The sequence below is a fragment of the Sebastes fasciatus genome, chromosome 4, assembly GCF_043250625.1.
Source record: "Sebastes fasciatus isolate fSebFas1 chromosome 4, fSebFas1.pri, whole genome shotgun sequence".
Classification (NCBI taxonomy): Eukaryota; Metazoa; Chordata; class Actinopteri; order Perciformes; family Sebastidae; genus Sebastes; species Sebastes fasciatus.
In genome coordinates, this window is record NC_133798.1 from 32,526,884 (window position 1) to 32,547,665 (window position 20,782).

The 20,782-nt window shown below is 40.4% G+C and overlaps 1 protein-coding gene across 8 annotated transcripts in view; it reads left to right on the forward strand.

Annotated features, from left to right (window-relative positions):
- cep290 (centrosomal protein 290) overlaps positions 1-20,782 on the forward strand; it is a 42,594-nt gene that overhangs the window by 11,715 nt on the left and 10,097 nt on the right. For all 8 annotated transcript variants that reach the window (XM_074633683.1, XM_074633687.1, XM_074633685.1 and 5 more), the window contains 23 exons: positions 425-534; positions 1,301-1,376; positions 1,550-1,683; positions 6,769-6,933; positions 8,144-8,293; positions 8,393-8,508; positions 8,603-8,705; positions 9,184-9,414; positions 9,584-9,757; positions 9,877-9,988; positions 10,259-10,464; positions 11,018-11,169; positions 11,808-11,919; positions 12,323-12,778; positions 12,920-13,084; positions 14,302-14,409; positions 14,528-14,662; positions 14,757-15,026; positions 15,257-15,364; positions 16,043-16,242; positions 17,161-17,374; positions 18,578-18,715; positions 19,653-19,874. In XM_074633683.1, the coding sequence (XP_074489784.1) occupies positions 425-534; positions 1,301-1,376; positions 1,550-1,683; positions 6,769-6,933; positions 8,144-8,293; positions 8,393-8,508; positions 8,603-8,705; positions 9,184-9,414; positions 9,584-9,757; positions 9,877-9,988; positions 10,259-10,464; positions 11,018-11,169; positions 11,808-11,919; positions 12,323-12,778; positions 12,920-13,084; positions 14,302-14,409; positions 14,528-14,662; positions 14,757-15,026; positions 15,257-15,364; positions 16,043-16,242; positions 17,161-17,374; positions 18,578-18,715; positions 19,653-19,874 (3,857 nt within the window). The remainder of the gene's footprint in view (positions 1-424; positions 535-1,300; positions 1,377-1,549; positions 1,684-6,768; positions 6,934-8,143; positions 8,294-8,392; positions 8,509-8,602; positions 8,706-9,183; positions 9,415-9,583; positions 9,758-9,876; positions 9,989-10,258; positions 10,465-11,017; positions 11,170-11,807; positions 11,920-12,322; positions 12,779-12,919; positions 13,085-14,301; positions 14,410-14,527; positions 14,663-14,756; positions 15,027-15,256; positions 15,365-16,042; positions 16,243-17,160; positions 17,375-18,577; positions 18,716-19,652; positions 19,875-20,782) is intronic.

Below are 20,782 nucleotides of genomic sequence, written 5' to 3' on the forward strand. Positions count from 1 at the left end.
CACGTTTCTAGTTTGAACATGTTTTGAGATAACACGTTTTGTTTGTGGTGCTCATACCATAAAAAAGATAAATCATTTATCACTTTTCAATGCTGCAATGCGATGATGATTGATATAAAACATTCAACAGGAGCATTACTTTACAAGAACAGTGTTCCTATAAAAGCTGTTGACAGTGATTGATGTTATCCTGGGAAACAAATGACATTACACTTGCCTCCATTGTATTGGGGAGATGGCAGACATTTATTCCAACAAGTCCTAGAGGCAGATACCTCAAACCGTGGGCAAATAAAAACAAAAATATTTAGTCTTTTTAACATTTTGTTACCCTTTCAAAATTGTTATATGGACAGAAGAAAGATTCAATATGTTCACATTGTGCTGTTTCTAAAGTGTTACTAACAATCAGCTGTGTTTATAGGGATCCCACAGTCAAGCTTGCTGCTGGAGGAGGACGTCAGGCCCAGCAGAACTGTACAGCTGTCACTTAAACAAAGCAGCACTTACACAGATGTGGAGATCCGACGCAAAGTAAGCTTCTCGCATGTCAACTTCAATCATGGCCCAGTGTTTCAAAGAAGAGCGACTTCCTGTTAAAGCCACAGACTTAATTAACTGTTAGAGCTGGTTGCTATCCACAGCACAGTGGTTTTGTGTTTTATAACCAATAACATGCGTTGTTTGTGTTCAGTGTTTCATTTTATGTGAGCATTATTTATTGACGGTAGTCTGCTTTAGATCGAGGATGTAGACAGACTTGGTTGAATACCATTAAAATGCATAATGATTTAAGAAGGAAGTGGAATATATAGATGGATATTTCCTAAATTCATCATCTTTTAATTTAACAAGTGCTAAAAGTACTGAATCAGAGGATGTCATGTATCCTAGTAATTATTGAATTAGTAATTGATGCTGATGTCAGAAGGATGCCATGACATGAAATGGTTACATGGATATCTGTAACTCGTACATTAAATTGTAAAGAAAGCAGCAGAGTATCCCATGTTACCAGGGTTACGTAAAAAAAAAACACAGGTAAATCTAGTAGAAAGTAAAAACTGTGTTATGCAAAACAACTTAATGAGTTGTGATTAGCATTCAAACTATACATCACGCATTTTTATCTTACAATGAAACATGTAAGTATCAGTCTAAATTGATTTGAGAATACAAGTAACATAAGAGCTGTATCGGGTTTGTGGCGGCACATTTGACACAATACATGTTGCACCTGCAGCTGAAAGGTTTTAGGGTTTTCATTGCTACCTTTTTGGTGATAAACTTTCCTTTGCAGAATGAGTACCTGGAAAAAGAACTGAGTAAGAAAGAGCGAGAGCTGGAACTTCACAAGACCCAGTCTCACATCAAATGTAAGTACAGCCCTGCTGTCCATCTGATTTGCATTTCACATGGACATTTGTACTGTTGATTAAGAGAATATGTTCTGCAGGGATTATTATTGTAGTTTGTTTTAAAGGAATGAAATACATCAGAGGCCACAGTTTCACTGACATTGTTCCCTCCTGTGTGTGTTAACTCGTAGTGGATGAATTGTCAAAAGTGAAAAGAGACCTGGAGGGTGCGCTGAAAGATGTCCTCCAAGCCATGAGGATTAACAAAGAGACTACCCCATTTGACGCTGCCATCAATATTCCCAGTCTGGAGAGGTTGGCTAATGTAAGTGTCTCCCGTGCACCAAATCTCACGTTGAACACTGATTCGTTTTTAGGCTAAAGTGTAATTTATAGCCACAATGTTTTTTTTTGCCATAATTACTAACCGGTTTCAGTCAGCTTAATTTTCAAGATTTTAGTAATTCAAAGTGGTCTATATCATTTTTATTTAATTTTTTTAATTATCCCTTATTTAACCAGAAAGGTCCAATTGAGATATAATATCCCTGTTGCCAGGGAATCCTGGTCAAGATGGGCAGCAAGTAAAAAAGGTTCATATACAAAACGGGGATAGATAACATCAAAACAAAAAACTAGGGCTAAAATATTTAATCACGATTAATTGCATATGAATCACACATTTTTTATCTGTTCAAAATGTACCTTAAAGGGAGGTTAAGTATTTAATACTCTTATCACCATGGGAGTGGGCAAATATGCTTGCTTTATGTAAATGTATGTATGTATTTATCATTGGAAATCAATTAACAACACAAAACAATGACATATTGTCCAGAAACCCTCACAGGTACTGCATTTAGCGTAAAGAAATATGCTCAAATCATAACGTAAGTGCGCATGTCTGTGAAGGGGAGACTTGTGGGCACCCATATGATAGAACCCATTTTCATTCACATATCTTGAGGTCAGAGGTCAAGGGACCCCTTTGATCATGGCCATGATAGTTTTTCCTCATCAAAATTTAGCGCAATTTTGGAGCGTTATTTAGCCTCTTTCATGACAGGCTAGTATGACATGGTTGGTACCAATGGATTCCTTAGGTTTTATAGTTTCATATGATCTTGACTCTAGCTTTAAAACCGAGCCCGCTACAACCTCTGAAATCACAAGTTGCATTAATGCATGCCAAAACAGGAATCAGGCTAAAAGAATCAAGGCAAATAAGGACACTTGTTTAAAGCAACAATATTATTCTGTAAAAACAGATTTTCAAACATGTCAAGAGAGGTAAAGATTACAAGTTAAGTCTGCTTTGCAGCTCATTCCAGGCTTGCAGGGCATGATACAAAAGGCAGATTTACCCTGCTCTGTTGGGGTGATTGAATGAATGAATGAAACCTTTGTTGCCTCTAGGGAAATTCTCTTGGCACAAAAAGGCATAAAAAAATATCAAAATATCAACAATCATATATGACAGCACTTAATATCATCAGCATCAGAAAAAGACATGAAGTTCAGGTTCAGGTGCAAGTTCAGAGGAAGTGCAGAGTTCAGACCATGTGATCAGAGCTTGTTAAGCAGCTGGATGCTGCGTAGGACAAAGGATGTGATGCCTCTTTTTGTCCCTTTAGTGTGAGCTCAATTCATGGTGTACTGGTCTGTCATGTACTTCCACTCCGTTTGCGTGTTTGCGAGGAGGGTCAGCCGTATTAAGTGCCATCCCAAACCAATTGGCGGGGAATAGAAACGGGTTATATAACCCTCCAACAGCGAGCCTGCATCGATGTGGACTTACTGGCCATGTGCAACGTCTTTTTGTGTTTGCCATGGAACACACTCCGTACAAATGTAAGTTCTGTGCAACTACCCGTACAAACGTAAACCGCTCAAACTAAATGGATATTTACCAACTTCAGGTTACATTGTATTTAGGATCAAATCTACCCTTATCCAGTCTAGAAAACGGTAGACGTGTTCATTTGATTGTAAAGTGTTGTATATTTACAGGGACTGTTGCAAAAGCCAAGCAGTTCATAAACGTCAGAGTTAAAAACGAGAAGATGTTTACAAAAAAGAAAAGAAATACGCCACAGAAGCATGGGAGTATGTTATATTTATTTATTTATTTGTTTCTCTGTTTCTCTGTATATTGCATATTCTTTTTATTTTTAATACTGTGAACCTTTGCACATCCCCTGATCCCCTTGATACAAAACCATGGTTACGAAACGTTACGAAAGTTTCCGTCAAAGAGAGGAAAGTTCGTCCCTGTATTTATACCATACAGCTTAAAGAAGGGTGCTTCATTCAGCTGTGAGTGTGACTACAAACGGAGTTCAGTGGGAGTGGGGAGGCTCCGTTTTGAGAAAGGCCCTAAGAATCTCTTTTACAGGAGTGTCCTGGCTGAGACAGCAGCGGCACATAGAACATAAAAGATAAGGTTACAAAAACATAGATTAATACATTATTTTGCTAACAGTCTCTCTGTATTTTTCTCCAATACGCAACTTATTTTCCAGAAAGATGTAGGTAGAAGTTTTAAGTATTTACTGCTACAGTATCTTTTTTGAAACTTTAATTATAAAAATAAAAAAAATACTAAATTTATCACATGTATCACTAAATGCCAGTCTAATTTTGAAAAAAATAACAAAGATTAAACATCTGAATGTTTTGTCCATTTTAGTCCGTGAGCATTCAACTGCAGCACTGAACACAGCCCTAAGTTGTGCATCATGTGTCAGAGGGAAAAATGAACCGTATCTCTCTATCCATCTTCAACTCTTGGCTGTTCAGACCTGTATTTATCACCAAAGATCTTATGAGTTTTGCGAAATATCTCATAAGCTATTCCAGGTACTTCACCTGTGTCAGTTTTTATGTCATCTTTTCTGTTCTGTTCTCTTGTCGCTGATCAAATCAGCGTACATTGTGAAATTTCCTTGGCTACGTGTTTAAAGCTGACTGAAAACAAAAGCCTATTTTGTCGACTCCTCCTGTAATATCGGGTTTGTAATATAATACATGCATTTAACTGAACTGCATTTTAATTAGGGCTGCCAAAGTTAATGCGATAATAACCATGTCGTACTAGCTTGTCGCGACTTAAGCTAAATTTTAGCGAGGAAAAACTGTCATGGCCATTTTCAAAGGAGACCCTTTGACCTCTGACCTCAAGATATGTGAATGAAAATGGGTTCTATGGGTACCAACGAGTCTCCCCTTTACAGACATGCCCACTTTATGATAATCACATGCAGTTTGGGGCAAGTCATAGTCAAGTCAGCACACTGACACACTGACAGTTGTTGTTGCCGGTTGGGCTGCAGTTTGCCATGTTATGATTTGAGCATATTTAATATGCTAGATGCAGAACCTGTGAGGGTTTTTGGACAATATTTGTCATTGTTTTGTGTTGTTAATTGATTTCCAATAATGAATATATACATACGTTTGCATAAAGCAGCATATTTGCCGACTCCCATGTTGATAAGAGTATTACATACTTGACAAATCTCCCTTTTAAGGTACATTTTGAACAGATAAAAACTGCGATTAATCACAAATAACTGGACAATCATGCGATTAATCGTGATTAAATATTTTAATCGATTGACTGTCCAAAAATGTTTTCACATAAGCAGCTCAGGTCTGCACAAAGGCGTATTGAGCCCACTACAGCTAATGAATGGTAAATGCACTGGCATTCATATAGTGTCTTTCTAGTCTTCCAACCACTCAAAGCACTTTACACTACATGTCAGCATTCACCCATTCACACACACATCTGTTTGGTGACGCTGAGAAGCTGCTTGACATCCTCCTGGATCCACCTTCTCACATGTTCACATATGTATTAATTGTTGTCATATGGATTGGCTATGTTGTATTTTCATTTTGCTGTTATTCTGTACACACGACATCTATTGCACATCTCTCAATCCTGGAAGGGGGATCCCTCCTCTGTTGCTCTTCCTGAGGTTTCTTCCATTTTTTCTTTTTTTCCCTGTTAAAAGTTTTTTTTTGAGGGTGTGTTTTTCCATATCCGATGAGAGGGTCGCACTGTAAAGGACAGAGGGTGTCGTATCCTGTACAGATTGTTAAACCACAGCCACCCGCTAATATAACCTCACACATATGCTGAAAACAATAGTCATACTGCCCTCCTACTGTAGGTATTTTAATGGCTTTTTTTCAGTTGATGAAGCAGAGGGCTCGTCACATAGCAACCTAATAAACAACACAAAGTTGAGGACTCAAACTTGTGGTGGATCATGCTGTGCTGTCTTCCAGCATAAAATAATCAAATGGCAAGTTAAATTTGAGACAGCTGAAGAGGATGTTTGTTTGACTTTGATGTCACACTGCTGGGCTCAGCATCAGACATGTCCAGCACAAGAGGAAGAAACAGGAAGTACCAGGTGCACGCCACATGCAAACGGAATAACCATAATAAGTACTAGTGTTAAAGGGTAACTTCTGTATTTTTCAACCTAGATTTTCCCGTGTTTTTGTTTCTGAGTGACTAATGGGGACAACATTTTTTTAAAGTTGATCCAGTATTGAGGGAGAACGCTGCAGATGGCAGCCGCTAAACAGGCTGTAATGTAATCGCTTGGAGCAACTCCTCACCGTCAATGTACGTCCACTACAAATTATAGAAAGGATACTACGGAGAAATAAAACGTTTTTCTTACCTTTCGCTTGATCCGATCTGTCTGCTCGCTCGGAGAAGTCTCGTTCGTAAATCTCGCGTCCTATCCACATTGTGGAAATTGTCTAAATATTCAGCCTTGACATTGAAAATCTTTTAGATGACACTAAGCTACGCTTTCTGTGCTCCAACACAACAAACTCTGACAACACCGGCACTCTTCTCTCCACTCTCGCTCACGTTTCCACCGTTGTCTTCTGACAACAAACACAAAGCGAAAGGTAAGAAAAGCGTTTCATTTCTCTGTAGGGTTCTTTCCATTATGTTGTCAGACACGTATAATATTAATCAGAGCCAGCCAAAAACAAGCACTTTTAGTGGACGTATATTGACGGTGAGCACTTGCCCCAAGCGATTACATTACAGCTCGTTTAGCAGCTGGCGTCTGCAGCCTTCTCCCTCAATACTGGACCAATTTAATAATTTGTCCCCAATAGTCATTTAGACAGATTGAAAAATACCAAAGTTGCCATTTAATGTGATCTTTACTGTTAGCAGTGTGATTTTAGGAAAAAAAATTATTTTTATGTACAACAAGTGTTAGTAAATGTTAAATGAATATGATAGTGGTGGACCCGTTACACTGACTGACAACATTTCTATTTCACAGATTGGGTCTGTTATATGTCATCCAATGTTTTTTGGGGGTTTGTTTTAATAGCATTTCAACTGTGCTCATCCCCCATATCACAGGTTATAGATGTCGGCAACATGAGCGGGCAGGCAGAGTCGGCCCTGCACCTCAAGTCCCAAATACATCAGCTGGTGGGGAGAAATGAAGAGCTAAGGCAGGAGTTGAAATTGGCCCGGGAAGAAGCAACCAGCAGTGTCTGTCAGCTTGCCAGAGCCAAAGAAAAGGTAAATCCAAATTGTGTTATGTCAACATACAGAGGTGATGCTGATGACTGATAATGACAGACAACCTGATTTAAACATGACACATGAACTTTTCCATCTAATCCCGTTTTGGCTATATTCCTTCTTTTAGCAAGAAAACAAAGCAGTTTTGTTGACCTTGCCAGGTTTTTCTTGCTACACATTCAAATGCAGTTATTAAACATTGGTTATTTAAGGCCAACTCAAACTGTTTTCAGCTGTGTGTCGCAACTCTCTTTTACGAATCAACAGAATATTCAAAACAGAAGAAAGGTCCATGTCACTCTTCTGGCAAAATGTTTTTAAAAAGCTTTAAATCAGATGACTATTTCAAAGTGAAATACTAAAAACGTACACAATGCTGGTGCATGTTATGATAAAGCTGGGTACAACCCACGCGTAGTGGCACAAACAGCCGTCTGCAGGGCTTTTCAACAGCACGAATATCTTACATGAGACTAGACAAATTAAGAAATTTAAAAAATGAAGATTTATAGAGACAGTGGTGTAATGCCTGTCATGCTCTCTGTCTCTGAGATTAATTAGCAAGGCTGGAACATTTCTTCAAACACTCACTCTCCTCTGTTTTCAACATGTGTTGCTTCTGTTTCATATAACGGGAGATGGGGGGGGGGGGCAACAGAATTGTGTCTCAACTTTTCGTTTGAATATGTAAACGGATACAATACTTATGATAAAAAATGTTAAATAGAAACAGTGTTTCCCAGAGCACAGCCAGCAAAATGTTTGATGGATCCCTAAAAGAGGAAAGTCACGTTTCATATCAAAGCATTTCCTTAAGGCAGCTAGCATAACTCATCTTTATTCTTTGATGTATTCTGTCTTGGGTCTTTTACTTTTTTTATTCCATTGTCTGGTTCTTTGCGCTCTGTTTAACTTCTCTGTTAATTAGTTTTGTCTGTCTTTGATGGACTATGTTTCACATTATCTTTACTTGAATGACACAAAGTGAATCAGCGGATCATAATGCCTTTCGTTCTTGCGTGAAAGACAGACTCATGCTTAGCAGTTTGGATTGATGTTGTCCTATTTTTAACTAAACATTCTGAGTAAGCCTCTGATATTAGAAGTAAACTTTGGAACTGTTTTCACGGACAAATTATATTTTTAGTGATATGAAAACAAAGGTTTGACTGCACTGCTTTTGTTTTTCTTTACGTGTGCTTGTCAGATGAACCAACTGGAAGTTGAATTGGAGCTGTTAAGACGGTCAGACAGCAGGGGAGCTGTCCTCCGACCTCTGAACCTCCCGGAGGGCCTGGGGCCCAGCAGCACCGAGGTCATCAGTTCTCTGAATGAATACGCTGTTCGACTTCTTCAGGTCAGTTTCACTGCCATCTTAAGACCTGGATAGAAAAGCTGTAAATCAACTATATGTCTCAACTATAAATTAAACATTTATTATACTCCTATTGATTAGGAGCTCAAAAACAAGGAGGAAAAAAGCAAGAAACTTGCAGGAACACTGGAGGAATACAAAGACAAGTTTTCTGTTATTAGCCACCAGCAGGGACTCCTCTATAAAGAATACCTAAGGTTGGTTTCACAAGAAAGTTTCTCACATATTACAGCTGGTTTGTAACCTTAAGTGTAAAATTAAACCTTTTTTTTTTATTATGTTTTTGCTCAGTGAGAAGACAGAGTGGCAAAAGGAGAAAGAGACATTCACAGAGATGAAGAACAAGCTGGAGGAGCAAAAGGAGGTGGACGGTGTTAAAATCCAACAATTCAACGTAAGTCAGACAGATAAATGTTTATACGGTATTAATCGCTTTACAATGTGCCTCTCATTCACCTACACACACCCCAATGCTTTAAGATGGTTTAACGTTCAGAACCTACAATGTTGCTGTGTGTCTGTCCAACTTCTTCCTCTAACTTGATAAATGTGAAACACTCATAAGGGGGCAGACCACTCACTTTGTCTCGTAGTTTAAAATATGAGCGAGACCCTTGAGTCTTGGACGGCACAGAAGGTCATATGTTTTAAACTTTTGTGTCTGCACATGTTGTGATAAAATCAAACACGTGTTAGAGTTTCTTTTGGTTTTGTTTGTTTAAATGGATACAGAAAATAAAAATATATGAGCATGAGGAAAAGATGGATTGTCCTCTTTGCTTCGCTGTACTTAAACTGCCTTCACCTGGGTTTCCCCAAAACTGTCATGACAGATGAGTTTTATTGTAGCATTTATCCTTTTCACCCCTCAGGAGCTGCTGGACACCCTCCAGAAGGACCCAGAGGAAATCAGGAGACAGCTGAGCGAAGCATTGCGCAAGCTGACGATGCTGAAGGTCAACGAGAAGAAACTGACGCGCCGCTACGTCACCCTGCTGGAGCAAGAGCAGCACCTCCGCAAGGAGAACGGCAAGCTGAGGGACGAGAGCAGCCACATGCAGGCCTCTGTCACCCAGAGGATAGGCTACCTGCAGAGATACAAGGTAGAGAAACAAAAAGCTCAATTCCACCAACAGACTCAATTTAGATCAGACTTTAAAAATGGATCACCACGATGTTTTTTCTCACTGTAAAATGGCCTCCAACAGCCCTCAAAATGTTTTACCACCATACAATGGCCTTTTAACGGCACTGCCTTTTGTTTTGTCTTAGGAAATGACGGCATATAAGATAGCAGCACTGCAGAAGGCCTTGGATGATAGTGTGCCCTCATCAGACCTGGAGAGGGCTAACAAACAGTACACGGAGCTAACAGTCAAATACAGAGACATGCTACAGAGGGACAGCCGCCTGATACAGAGGACCACCAACCTCGAACATTTGGAGGTATTAAAAAACATGAATCGCCCCAGCATCTTCTCTACACCTCCAATACACACACCTTTATTGTTTTTGTCTGTTAACCGTTGACTGACCATACCATATTTTTTATCTTTTTTTCCCAGAGTGAGAATGAGTCTTATCGGGAGCAAATCTCAGCCACGAATAAAGAACTGGAGATCACAAAGGAGAAGCTGATTACTTTAGAGCAAGCATGGAACAACATCAATGCAATTGGTATGATGCAAGGATATGGCTCAGGGCTGGGCAATATGACGATGTTATCATCTCTTTGTTGGCCAACGCCTTGTCCGCCTTATCCATGCAACTGTTTTAGTATGTAGCAGTGATCATCGGTGCTACATACTAAAACAGTTGCATCTGAATTGTGTAAATATTTTAAGTCAATTAGTATGAAACCATTTTAGTTTGATCCCAGTTTTATAGCTTTGATGCAAATATGAAATTCTCATCCCAAGTCGTGATTTGTTTTCCCCTTAACATCAGGTGGTGAAAATAGCATGGATAAGGCCGACAAGGCATTGGCCAACAAAGAGATGGTATCTGCCGCCAGGTGCATTACATCCCTGGAGATGAAGGAGCTGAACGAGAGGCAGAGAGCTGAGCATGCCCACAAAATGTATGAACACATGAGGAACTCCCTCAGGCAGGTGGAAGATCGCAACTTAGAACTGGAGTCCAAGTTTGCAGAGGTATGAGGCCAAGGAAAACAACACATAAGTAATTTTCTATCACGCTCTTGAGACTTGCTGTTGCTCAAGGGGGTCTACGTGACTGATTTTTCAATAAGTTATGATAGGTGTTAAAGGATATTTGGTCCACCTGGCAGACCTAAAGCCTCTTTGGAAACATGTTTTTAATTGTTCCTCGATTTCTCAACATTTTGGTTCATGACCCCTAAAAACAGCAATACAACTCAGTCTGTGCCAGTTTCTCACGAGTTAGTCACTGTCACTGTCACTTAGAACTGGAGTCCAAGTTTGCAGAGGTATGAGGCCAAGGGAAACAACACATAAGTCATTTTCTGTCATGCTCTTGAGACTTTCTCTTGCTCAGGTGGTCTACGTGACTGAGTTTTAATAAGTTATGATAGGTGTTAAAGGGCATTTGGTCGACCTGGCAGACCTAGAGCCTCTTTGGAAACATGTTTTAAATTTTTCCTCGATTTCTCAACATTTTGGTTCATCACCCCTAAGACAGTAATACAACTCAGTCTGTGAGCAATGGTACCTCTTTTGTCTTCAGTTGACCAAGATGAATGTAGAGGCCCAGCGGGTGGAGCGGGAGCTGAGAGATGAGCTGGCAGACAGCATCAGCAAAGCGGTGAGCGACGCCGACAGAGCCAGGATTGCAGAGTTGGAGAAGGCCGAGGCTGAGCTGCGCATCGAGGTTTCTAAGTACGTTTGTAATGTGCAAGTCTGAGATTGATCATTTATGCTCCTATCATGAGATATACAGTACTTTTAGTTAAAGATTGCATTTACAATCATAGAATAACTTTGGAAATACAAGTTAACATAAATGTTTTGAAGGTCACAGCAGTGTAATCAAGAATGAATCTGTTAATAGAACTATGAAATGGTTGTCATTCCTTAACACTAGAACCACCAGAAGGGTCTTTTTTTTCTTTAAATAATAACTAAGATTTGACAAAATAACTATTTAAAATTTAGTTTATGGGGTTTATTAATTTTACAATTGCTTTAGGCTATTTCATTACAGATCGAAAAGGAATACATTTCAAAATTCATTAATAAACTGTAGGCTACAACAAACAAACAACAAAAAAATGAACACATTTAAATAATCTAATTAATGTAGAAGAAGAATATTAGGCCTCGGTAAAAGTTCAAAACAAATTTTAGATAATAACTAGGGCTGTTAATAAAAATGACCCCTTGGCGGTTCTAGTGTTAAAAAATACTTCTCTGTCATGCATTCCTTTTGCTTTTATTTTTTATATTGGTTGCCCTGCTACTTAGGTTCATTCTGCTATTAAAATATGAAGGTAAAAAATGTATTGTTTATTTTTTAGGCTTCAAGAGGTGTCTGATGTGGCCATGATGCAGTCCTCTGCTCTCCAGGCCAGACAGAAGTCCAAAGAGAAGGAAGTAGAAGCTTTGAGGAGACAAATACTGGACTACCAGGTAACTGAGTGTTGTTGTTTTTACATTTTCTTAAACTTTATTGAACTTAGAAAAGGTTCATCATTAGCGTTTCTTTAATCTGTTCAATAAATTAAAAGATTTTACTGTTGCTCTTCAAGTCAGAAGCTTTTATAAGGGTGACTGCCTGATAAACAGTAAACCTTTAATTCACAATTAAAGTGAATGGGATTTAAACTTGAGCATCTTTAGGTACTTGATGCATTGTCAGACCTCGCCAATCAGATACTTAACTATACCTTCTATCAATTCACAGGTGACTTAATATTACTAATTGAAAAACACAAAGAACCCTTGTTTTTGTAGCAGGCAGTTGGCGTACGTTAGTGAGTCGGTTGAAATACTTTTAAGTGTTTATCTTCACGGTGTCATCTCTTTCCTTCAGTCACAGTCAGATGAGAAGGCCCTGATTGCAAAGCTCCACCAGCACATTGTGGCTCTGCAGCTCAGTGAGTCAGCTGCTTTGACCAAGCTGGAGGCTGCTATCTCTCGAATCCAACAGCTGGAGGCCTACAAGCTGCGCGCTGAACAGCGGCTGGATGCAAGTGAGCGCACTCTCTTCCTCGCCCGCCAGGAAGGCAGAAATCGCTCCAAGCACCTACGGCAGACCATCCAGTCGCTACGTAGGCAGTTTGCCGGAGCACTGCCTCTTCCCCAGCAGGAAAAGTTCTCTGTGGCCTTGGTGAGCCTCCAGGAGAACAGAGCAAAAGCCCAGGAGGAGAAAAGGAAGGCAGAGGAGGAGAGGAGGAGGGCAGAGGGCAGGGCAGAAGAAGTGGAACTGAGACTTCGAGGCCTTGAGGAGCTCATCTCAACACTGAAGGATGTGAAAGGGGCTCAGAAGGTCATTCTGGTTGATTGACAGATATAAATGTTTTCACAGCTGTTAAAAAAGTAGTAGAATAACACACAGTTAGTCTTGTGATCTCATTTGTCTGTGGCACATATTGCCCACAACTAATCTGCAATTGTACGCTTGAAATAGGTAACTGAGTGGCACAAGAAGATGGAAGAAGCTCGTCTGCAGGAGCTGAGGAAAGGCAGGGAGCTGGTGGTCCAGAAGGAGGAGATCAGGTACCTGAAGAACCTGGTAGAAGAGCAGGAGCAAACCATCCGTTCGCTGGAAGAGGATATTGTGCAGCAAAACACGGTGAGAGGAAAACTCTTGGAACTTTCCATACACACGCTCAAGAATTATCTAATATGCAGACATAAATTCACAAATGTGTTTGTCATTGTGTTCAAAATGAATAAACAAACACTTGACAAACACATCAGGGTTATATACAAATGCAATATTGTGATGTGTCTCAATTGACCGATCCTAAGTCCCGCCACCCTTAGTTACTGTTACTAGGTCGGACAAGCTTGACAAAAAGAAACACGGCGACGCCGGTACCGTTTAGCCGGGTGCCGTTTAGACGGGTGCCGTTTAGACGGGTGCCGCAGTGTGTATTAGATCGACAGCAAGGACTACAGTATGTCATGGAAGGATTTACTCACGATGATAGCTTTTACTCAGGTAACTTTTCCCGTTGGGATGTTAAACACTATATCCAAATAAATAACACCAAAAGATACTTTGGGACGGCACAAAGCCTTACAGAGGTAATATAAACAAAGGAACGTCAGCCTTGATCTTTTTCTGGCTAGCGATAATTCATGTCACCAACCTCTGTCCTTTTCCAAATCTCTTTAACATTACCATAGAAATAAAACCTGATGGTTGGTGATCTGACATTAGGCTAACTCCTCTTGATGTAGCTATATGTTAGCTAGCTAGTTAGTTAGCGTTTTTTGCTTACAGTAGCCAGCTTAAGATGTGACTATATACAACGTGAATATTGTGACACCAATGCAATGTGACTTGCATAGTAATGTTACCTTTGAACAGAGGTAGCATATCTAAGTATAACAGGAAAGGGGAAAGTTGACTGAGGTTCTTCCGGGTTCCAACCTTGCTCAAATGTTATTGGAGCTCAGAGCGAAACGGGGCGGGACTTAGGTTGGGTTGCGTATAGGCAAGAATCTGGCGATATGATGCGTATCATGATACAGGGGTTGCGAGTCAGTATCTTGCAATATATTGAGATACTGTACGCAAGGCGATATATTGATCAATTTAAATCAAATTTTAGGATCATAGGGTACCAGCTGCGCTTTCTGCTCTCTATTCTCACAGCGAGTTGACACACACCACTATTTATTATTTAATAACAATCTAAACTTTTATGCCCTCACAACCTCACAATTTTAACTGCCTCACTTGTTAAGGAGCTTTTAAGTACAGAAGCAGGCCAGTAGTATTGTAGTGTTAAAGGTAAATGCCATGGTAATGCAGAAGACTCTTCTCTTTGCCGTGTCAAGCTTCGAGAAGAACACCAGCTTGCGTATGATCAGCGAGAGGTGGAGCTGGAGCGCCAACTGGACCAGTACGAGAAGCACCAGACTGAAATTCTAAGCAGTTCTGAAAAGGTGAACTATTGTTTACAGAATAAATTGTTCAAATTAACAGCAAGTAAAACATGTTTATTCAGAAACAGGCTGGTGTGTTGTAGCTTTGGGTTATTACTATACTTTTGGTTGTTTTCAGTATGAGGATGGTAAAGGATCCCTACCAGACCAGAGTCTACCTCTTGCTCATCAGTTAGAGTTTGCTTTGGGTAAAATCAGAGAGCATGTCCGCACCATCTTGGACACACAGGCCACCTGCAAAAGTTTGGATGAGGTAATAGTATTCAGTCCTCATTCATACACTCAGTATTTCTCATGAAATGAAATGCAATGTGTGTTGTTTGAATTGGTAAATCCTTCATATGCAGAAGTTGAAAGAGAAAGAAGCAGGTCTGTGGAAAGCAGAACAGAACATCGTGTCCAGGGATAAAGTGATCAATGAGCTGCGTCTGCGACTCCCAGCTTCCGCCAACAGAGAACGCCTGCTAGCTGACCTTGCCAAGCATGAAGAGGGTCAGTCAGACAATCAACCTTCCCTCAAATTGGCTCACCAGACCATCAAAGACCTCCAGGGTCGACTTGACAAAAAAGAGGACGTGCTAAAGAAATACCACAACCAGTTGGCTCAAGCCAGACAGGTACAGTGATACAAGGATGCAACAAGTCTGTTATTCCCATGGGCTGTTTAAGAGGCATTAGCTAATTTGTGATTAACATTTTTATCAGTGATTAGTTGCAGTGTCTGTTGGAGTTAAGGTTTATAATGTCTTGAATATCCAATGGGTGGAAAACCAGAAATCTCGATTAAATATTTATTAGCTTTTTACCTCTAACTTTGTTTCATTTACCTCAACCTTGTTGATCCCAGGATCAAGAGGAGATGATAAAGAGACACCAGGAGGAGCTGAGAATGTTGCATCAGAAGTTGGACTTGCTTACGGACACCTCCTTGGACCGCTTCAAACAGACCGCAATGGTACGCATGTATCCATGTCTCTCTTTGTGAACTGATTTTTTTACCTATTTAAATAGCTTTGGGTTTTTTTTTTAGCTAACGCCCACAACAGCATTGGTGCAAGCTTCGTCTATGACATGAGATTCACTGTGTAACAATTAAGGGGATCTATTGGCTGAAATTGAGTATAATATTAATAAGTTTGTTTTCTTTAGCGTATAATCACCTGAAAATAAGAATCGTTGTGTTTTCGTTACCTTAGAATGAGCTGTTTATATCTACATAGGGAGGGGGTCCTCTCCATGGGGTGTTGCACTACCATGTTTCTACAGTAGCCCAGAAGGGACAAACCAAACACTGTTAACTTTTCCTGCTTGGGATGGAATCGATAACGTTACTAGCTGCCGTCGCCGGCGTTGCTCTCTCTCTCTTGCTTCACAACTCACTTCCCACGTACACACACACTCAACGATCTGCACTGCGCTCATACGGTGTCGTCACAGAACTGTAGCACCCACCCTCCGGTTCCCCTCCCAGGTTAACACTGTTAGCTCTGTCAGCACTGTTGCCATTGTTTGCACTGTAAGCTGCTAGCATGCCAGCTACCATGTTGAGAGCCGTGTGGAGACAATCCCTCAATAGATATGCTCTGAATATGGAATTTAGCACCTTTTAATGCTCCCTCCTTCCTCTGTCCAGGAACTGATGAAGAAGCCCTCTATCAGGGTGGCAACCACCAAACACCTGGAGCGTCTGGCTGAGTTGGAGCAGATAGTTGCTGAACAGGACAGCTCGCTCTACTCCGTCACAGAGAAGCTGAAGCTGGCCTCTGCTGAGATGGAGCGACAGAGGACCACCGTGGAAACACTGGCTAAGAAACATGCTCACGAGATGTCAAAGTGATTATCCCTTTTTTTAAACCCCAGTTTTTTTTCTGATATTGACCCAGTGGTCACCTGTGGAGATTATATTAAAACAGAATCAGAATCCTTTGTTATCTTAGTTATTTAGGTGAGGGGGTACAGTAATGATTGTTGCAAATATCAGCAGCGAACATACAATGGTCGCCTAAAAATGTCTTCACTCCTCCCTCTCATGTCACTTCTGGTTAAAAAAGACAAGCGACGGCTAAAAACCAGGATAACGACCGCCAAAATGACGAACTCAAGGCTTCAAAACCGTAGTCCACAAACCAATGTGTGTGAAATGCCCAGCACTGATGTCACTGTAAGCACTTGGCTAATTGGGATCTCATCCAGGATTACACCTAATGTGTGAAAGCCTGATAGTAAAGTTCATTGAAATACAGGGACATATATACAGTACCCTACACAAGGTACCCTTACAGCCTGAAAAAGTCCCTGAATAACTTTTCTGAACTGAATGTCTTGAATAATTTAAAATACCATACTGTAGAATAGGTTTCAGCACCATATAGCTTCAATGAAGAGATGGAACACGCTGACACTATCGGAGAGTGTAGATTAAGATGATTTTAACAACCTTAAAGCGACTTAAGGGGAAATTCAAAAGATTAAAAGTTTAATAAAAAGCAGCTAAAGCAAAGTAGATTAAAGAAGACTTACAAGAGTTCAGTAGTGCAGTGTGGCATTTGAATGGGGGTGGGCGAAATATTTAAACCCCCACTGTATACAGTCCGTAGTAATGACCTGGACCTGCCAAGTCAAAAATACTTTCCCACTCTCCTGTCAGATATATATTAAAAGTCACGATAAAAGTATTTCAAAGTATGTAATAACACAAATTAATCAAATCTGTCTCTCATAAAACAAGCTAACAGAGGGTATTTGTTGCAGGCTGGAGGAGTATCATACTGCCCAGGTGAAAGCTCTGTCTGGTGAGACTGAGGATCAGACGGGCCAGATGGTCCAGATGGAGAAGGAGATGAACTACCTCCGAACTGAGCTGGCAGCCCAGAAGGAGGCCAACGTCCGCTCCCCCAGCAACACCATGAAAAACCTGGTGGAACGACTGAAAGCACAGCTCACACAGAAAGAGAAACAGCTCAAGGTTGTTCTTTTTATCACTCACATAAGTTTACTTTTTGGTCTGTGATATAATCAGGGGTTGAAGCGGGCCGGAACGATCTGGAACAGCGATCTGGCACCTTCGATTAATAAGTAAATAAATGTGATTGGCAGTTTCATAGAAAATGCTGCAGCCTGGCATTCCTTCTAGCTGATGCTATTGAGATCACTCACTCAATAAATCACAAAAGTAATGACACCCCACAGTCATTTTCCCACGTTGCACCACTACACCAGGCAAGTGCCCCTGTAATATTGAGCCTGGACCCCCTTCTGGCCCCCCCTAACTTTAAATTATTCTCCCCACATTTATATTTAGATTATTCATGGGCAGTGATAAAACCTATGTGGTGGTGGTATGTAACAGTGATATATTTGGTTCCCCTAAAATTGCATATGGCCCCAGCTTGGCCCTCCCTCCATTTGAAATGGTCTAAAACCGAGACGTCTCAGGGAGTCGGTGTGGATTGATACATTTAATAAAATGGAATCGCATCTGTTCTTTGAGACGAGTAACAGACGTCAAAAACGCTTCCAAAAACGCTTTGTATGTGGATTGGCCAATAAGGGTTTCCCCACTTGCCAAATCCCACTTTAACCCCTCGGTATGATGGTGAGCATCATAAAGTGGTTAGTCCTGTTGCTTTGCTAAAATACCCAGATTCGTTTCTGGAGGATGAGGAACTACTGTCTGTTTTTGGCACATTTCCCTTGGGTGATTCTGTTTCTTCCCAGTCCAAAGAGCCTGTGCCTGTTAGGTGGACTGGGTGCTATAAATTCTGTGTGATGGACTGGTACCATGATCTGGAAGTTTTTTCCTACTGGTCACCCGGTGTATGCTGGTACTGAAACTTGAGTTAAGTTTGAATAAAGGCTTCTTTTCAGCCTTTTAACTGCGTAACAATTAAGATCTAGTGGATCTGGATATCAGTTACATGATTAACAAAAAGGGCCCAAAGCATTTTTTTTTATGATACATATTCTATATTATTACTCAAAACTTCAGACAAATTATGTAATTTTTCACCGCATACAGTAACACTGTTGTTTGTCAAGTTTTTACGAAGAAGAGAGGAAGTAATGCATGAAGAAATGGGTGATGGTGCATTGACTGTAAAATGAGGTCTGACCACTGTATTCATCATGTTTATCATAGCTGGGATCTGTTTGCTGTCTGTGTTCTCAGGCTCTCAGTAAGGCTCTGTTGGAGCTGCGGGCCGAGATGACGTCTGCTGCAGAGCACCAAGTCATCGCCAGCGCTGCACAGAAAGAGGAGAGCCTCAATGTACAGATTTTGGTTGACAGACACACCAAAGAGCTAAAGGTGGGTCTCATAATAACACACTTTGTTTTTTACTATATATATACTATATTATCTCCTCCTACTTTTACACTCGTTAGCAACCAAGTACACTCTTCTGGTCTATGTTGATTTGCAGTCGCAGCCTATCTGTCTCAGAACAGTAGCTAGTAGTAACACATGTAGGGGTGACCCCGAATAGTCGACTATACGATGATGATCGACTGCCAACTTCACAGTCGAATCGTTGCAGTGGCGGAAATATGTGGTAATGAAACAAAGGATCACTCCATTCGGGCTACATGGGGGGGGCTGAATGTCCGATAACTAACTAGTATAATAGCAAGTAGTCATGGTAGATAGTTATTCTGTATTTTTTGTTATTGCCAACAAATTACATGAAAGCCAACCAACCAACCAACAATATGTTAGTCAGTCCTTCAGTATTTTCTACTTCCCTATGGCCCTCTGCATCACGTCAATTTGTTTCTATTGAAGACATTCATTGTTAAAAAGAGGTCACAAAAACAAAGTTTTAATTTACTTTAAAGTTTAAAATTAAATAAATAAAGTTTAAATTAAAATGTTAATTTTCTAAAACAGTTTGGCACTGTAGTTTTTTATCAAATGTTATTGATACAGGTAGAGTAACTACTGCATTTTATAGGGGACTATTTTCAGCTGCAGACTAATGCACATCTGGTGCACCAGCAGGATGGTGTCAAAATAAACTTCAGTGGCCGTGTTTGTAGTATGAAGGAACTGATTTTTCATTGATTGATTGACATCATTGATTTTTAGACAACAATGGAGCTATATGGCACATACACAGACTATATTTTATAGTAGCATCACTTCTTTGATGATTTGGGGATTTTCATGGGATTTGTTGTCAATAAGAATACTAAAGAATATCACCTAGCTTATCCTTTCAAATTGGAAAATCCCTCTTCTGACAAAGGTGCGGGTGCAAGAACTTAACGAAGAGCTTCAAGCTGCGAAGGAGTTAACCAGAGCAGCCAGAGGCCAGGAAAACACCCTGAAAGAGGAAGTGGACGGCCTGAACCAGGACTTCCAGAGGAGTCTGAAAACACAGAGACGCCTGCAGGCTGAAAAGGAGGAGAGAGAGCAGGAAATCCAGGAGCTCAAGCAGCAAGTCAGGAGGCTCAGCAGCGCCCTCCAGGTTAGCATTCCTAAGGAGCGTGGAATAACACACCAAGCTGCTGATTTATAAGGAAGCAGGCAGCTTGGTTTGACTTTGATCTGGAGCTTATTGTTGTTGCTATTATCTGAGCTTTGAAGTGATTGAGCCACATGACACATCCAGTTAGCATAAAATCATGTGGACAAACGGCAAGACATTCAGACAATTTAATTAAAATAAACTGAGGAATGCGCCCAGAATGGAATCTCGCATTCCTCTAATATTTTAGATAAACAACTCCAGTGGATTTCAGAATTTAATTATTCAGCTATTCACGTGGACCAGTGCCACCGAGCATGACATTTTAATGTACTGGGGCCTTATTACAGAAACTTCCCTAAGTCTGAAATCCTATCTTAGCTCAGTTTCGGATGACATTTAGGATATTTGGTAATACAGTTACATGTTACTTACGTGCATTTTAGAATAAATCCTATCGTATCTTATAGGATAAGAATTTAGCCATTACAGAACCATCCTAATTTAGGGATTTTCCAAGTTAGGAATCCTAAATTACGATGGCATAGACTCTGTCCTGAATTCAAAATAACTGCCAAAAATGGCAGCATTAGTGTTTTTAGGTCTGTATGGCAATGACCATGACGATGGGAAACAACTTGAACACCGGAATATAATGATTGAGAGGTACTCAAAACGTATAATGATGCTTCAAATTTACCGCACCATGTATTAATGAGTATATATCGACTGCCATGACGATTACTTTTTAATTTGATTGTCGTGCTACGTCCGGCTCTGGAGAGGCCTACAAGGAGGCATGGGGCTCTGCTGATGGTCGTACAGATCACAAATGCACTTTGTTTTTTATGCCTCCGCACCGGCGACAGCTGTGGCCAGAAGTATTATGTTTTCAGATTGTCCTTCCA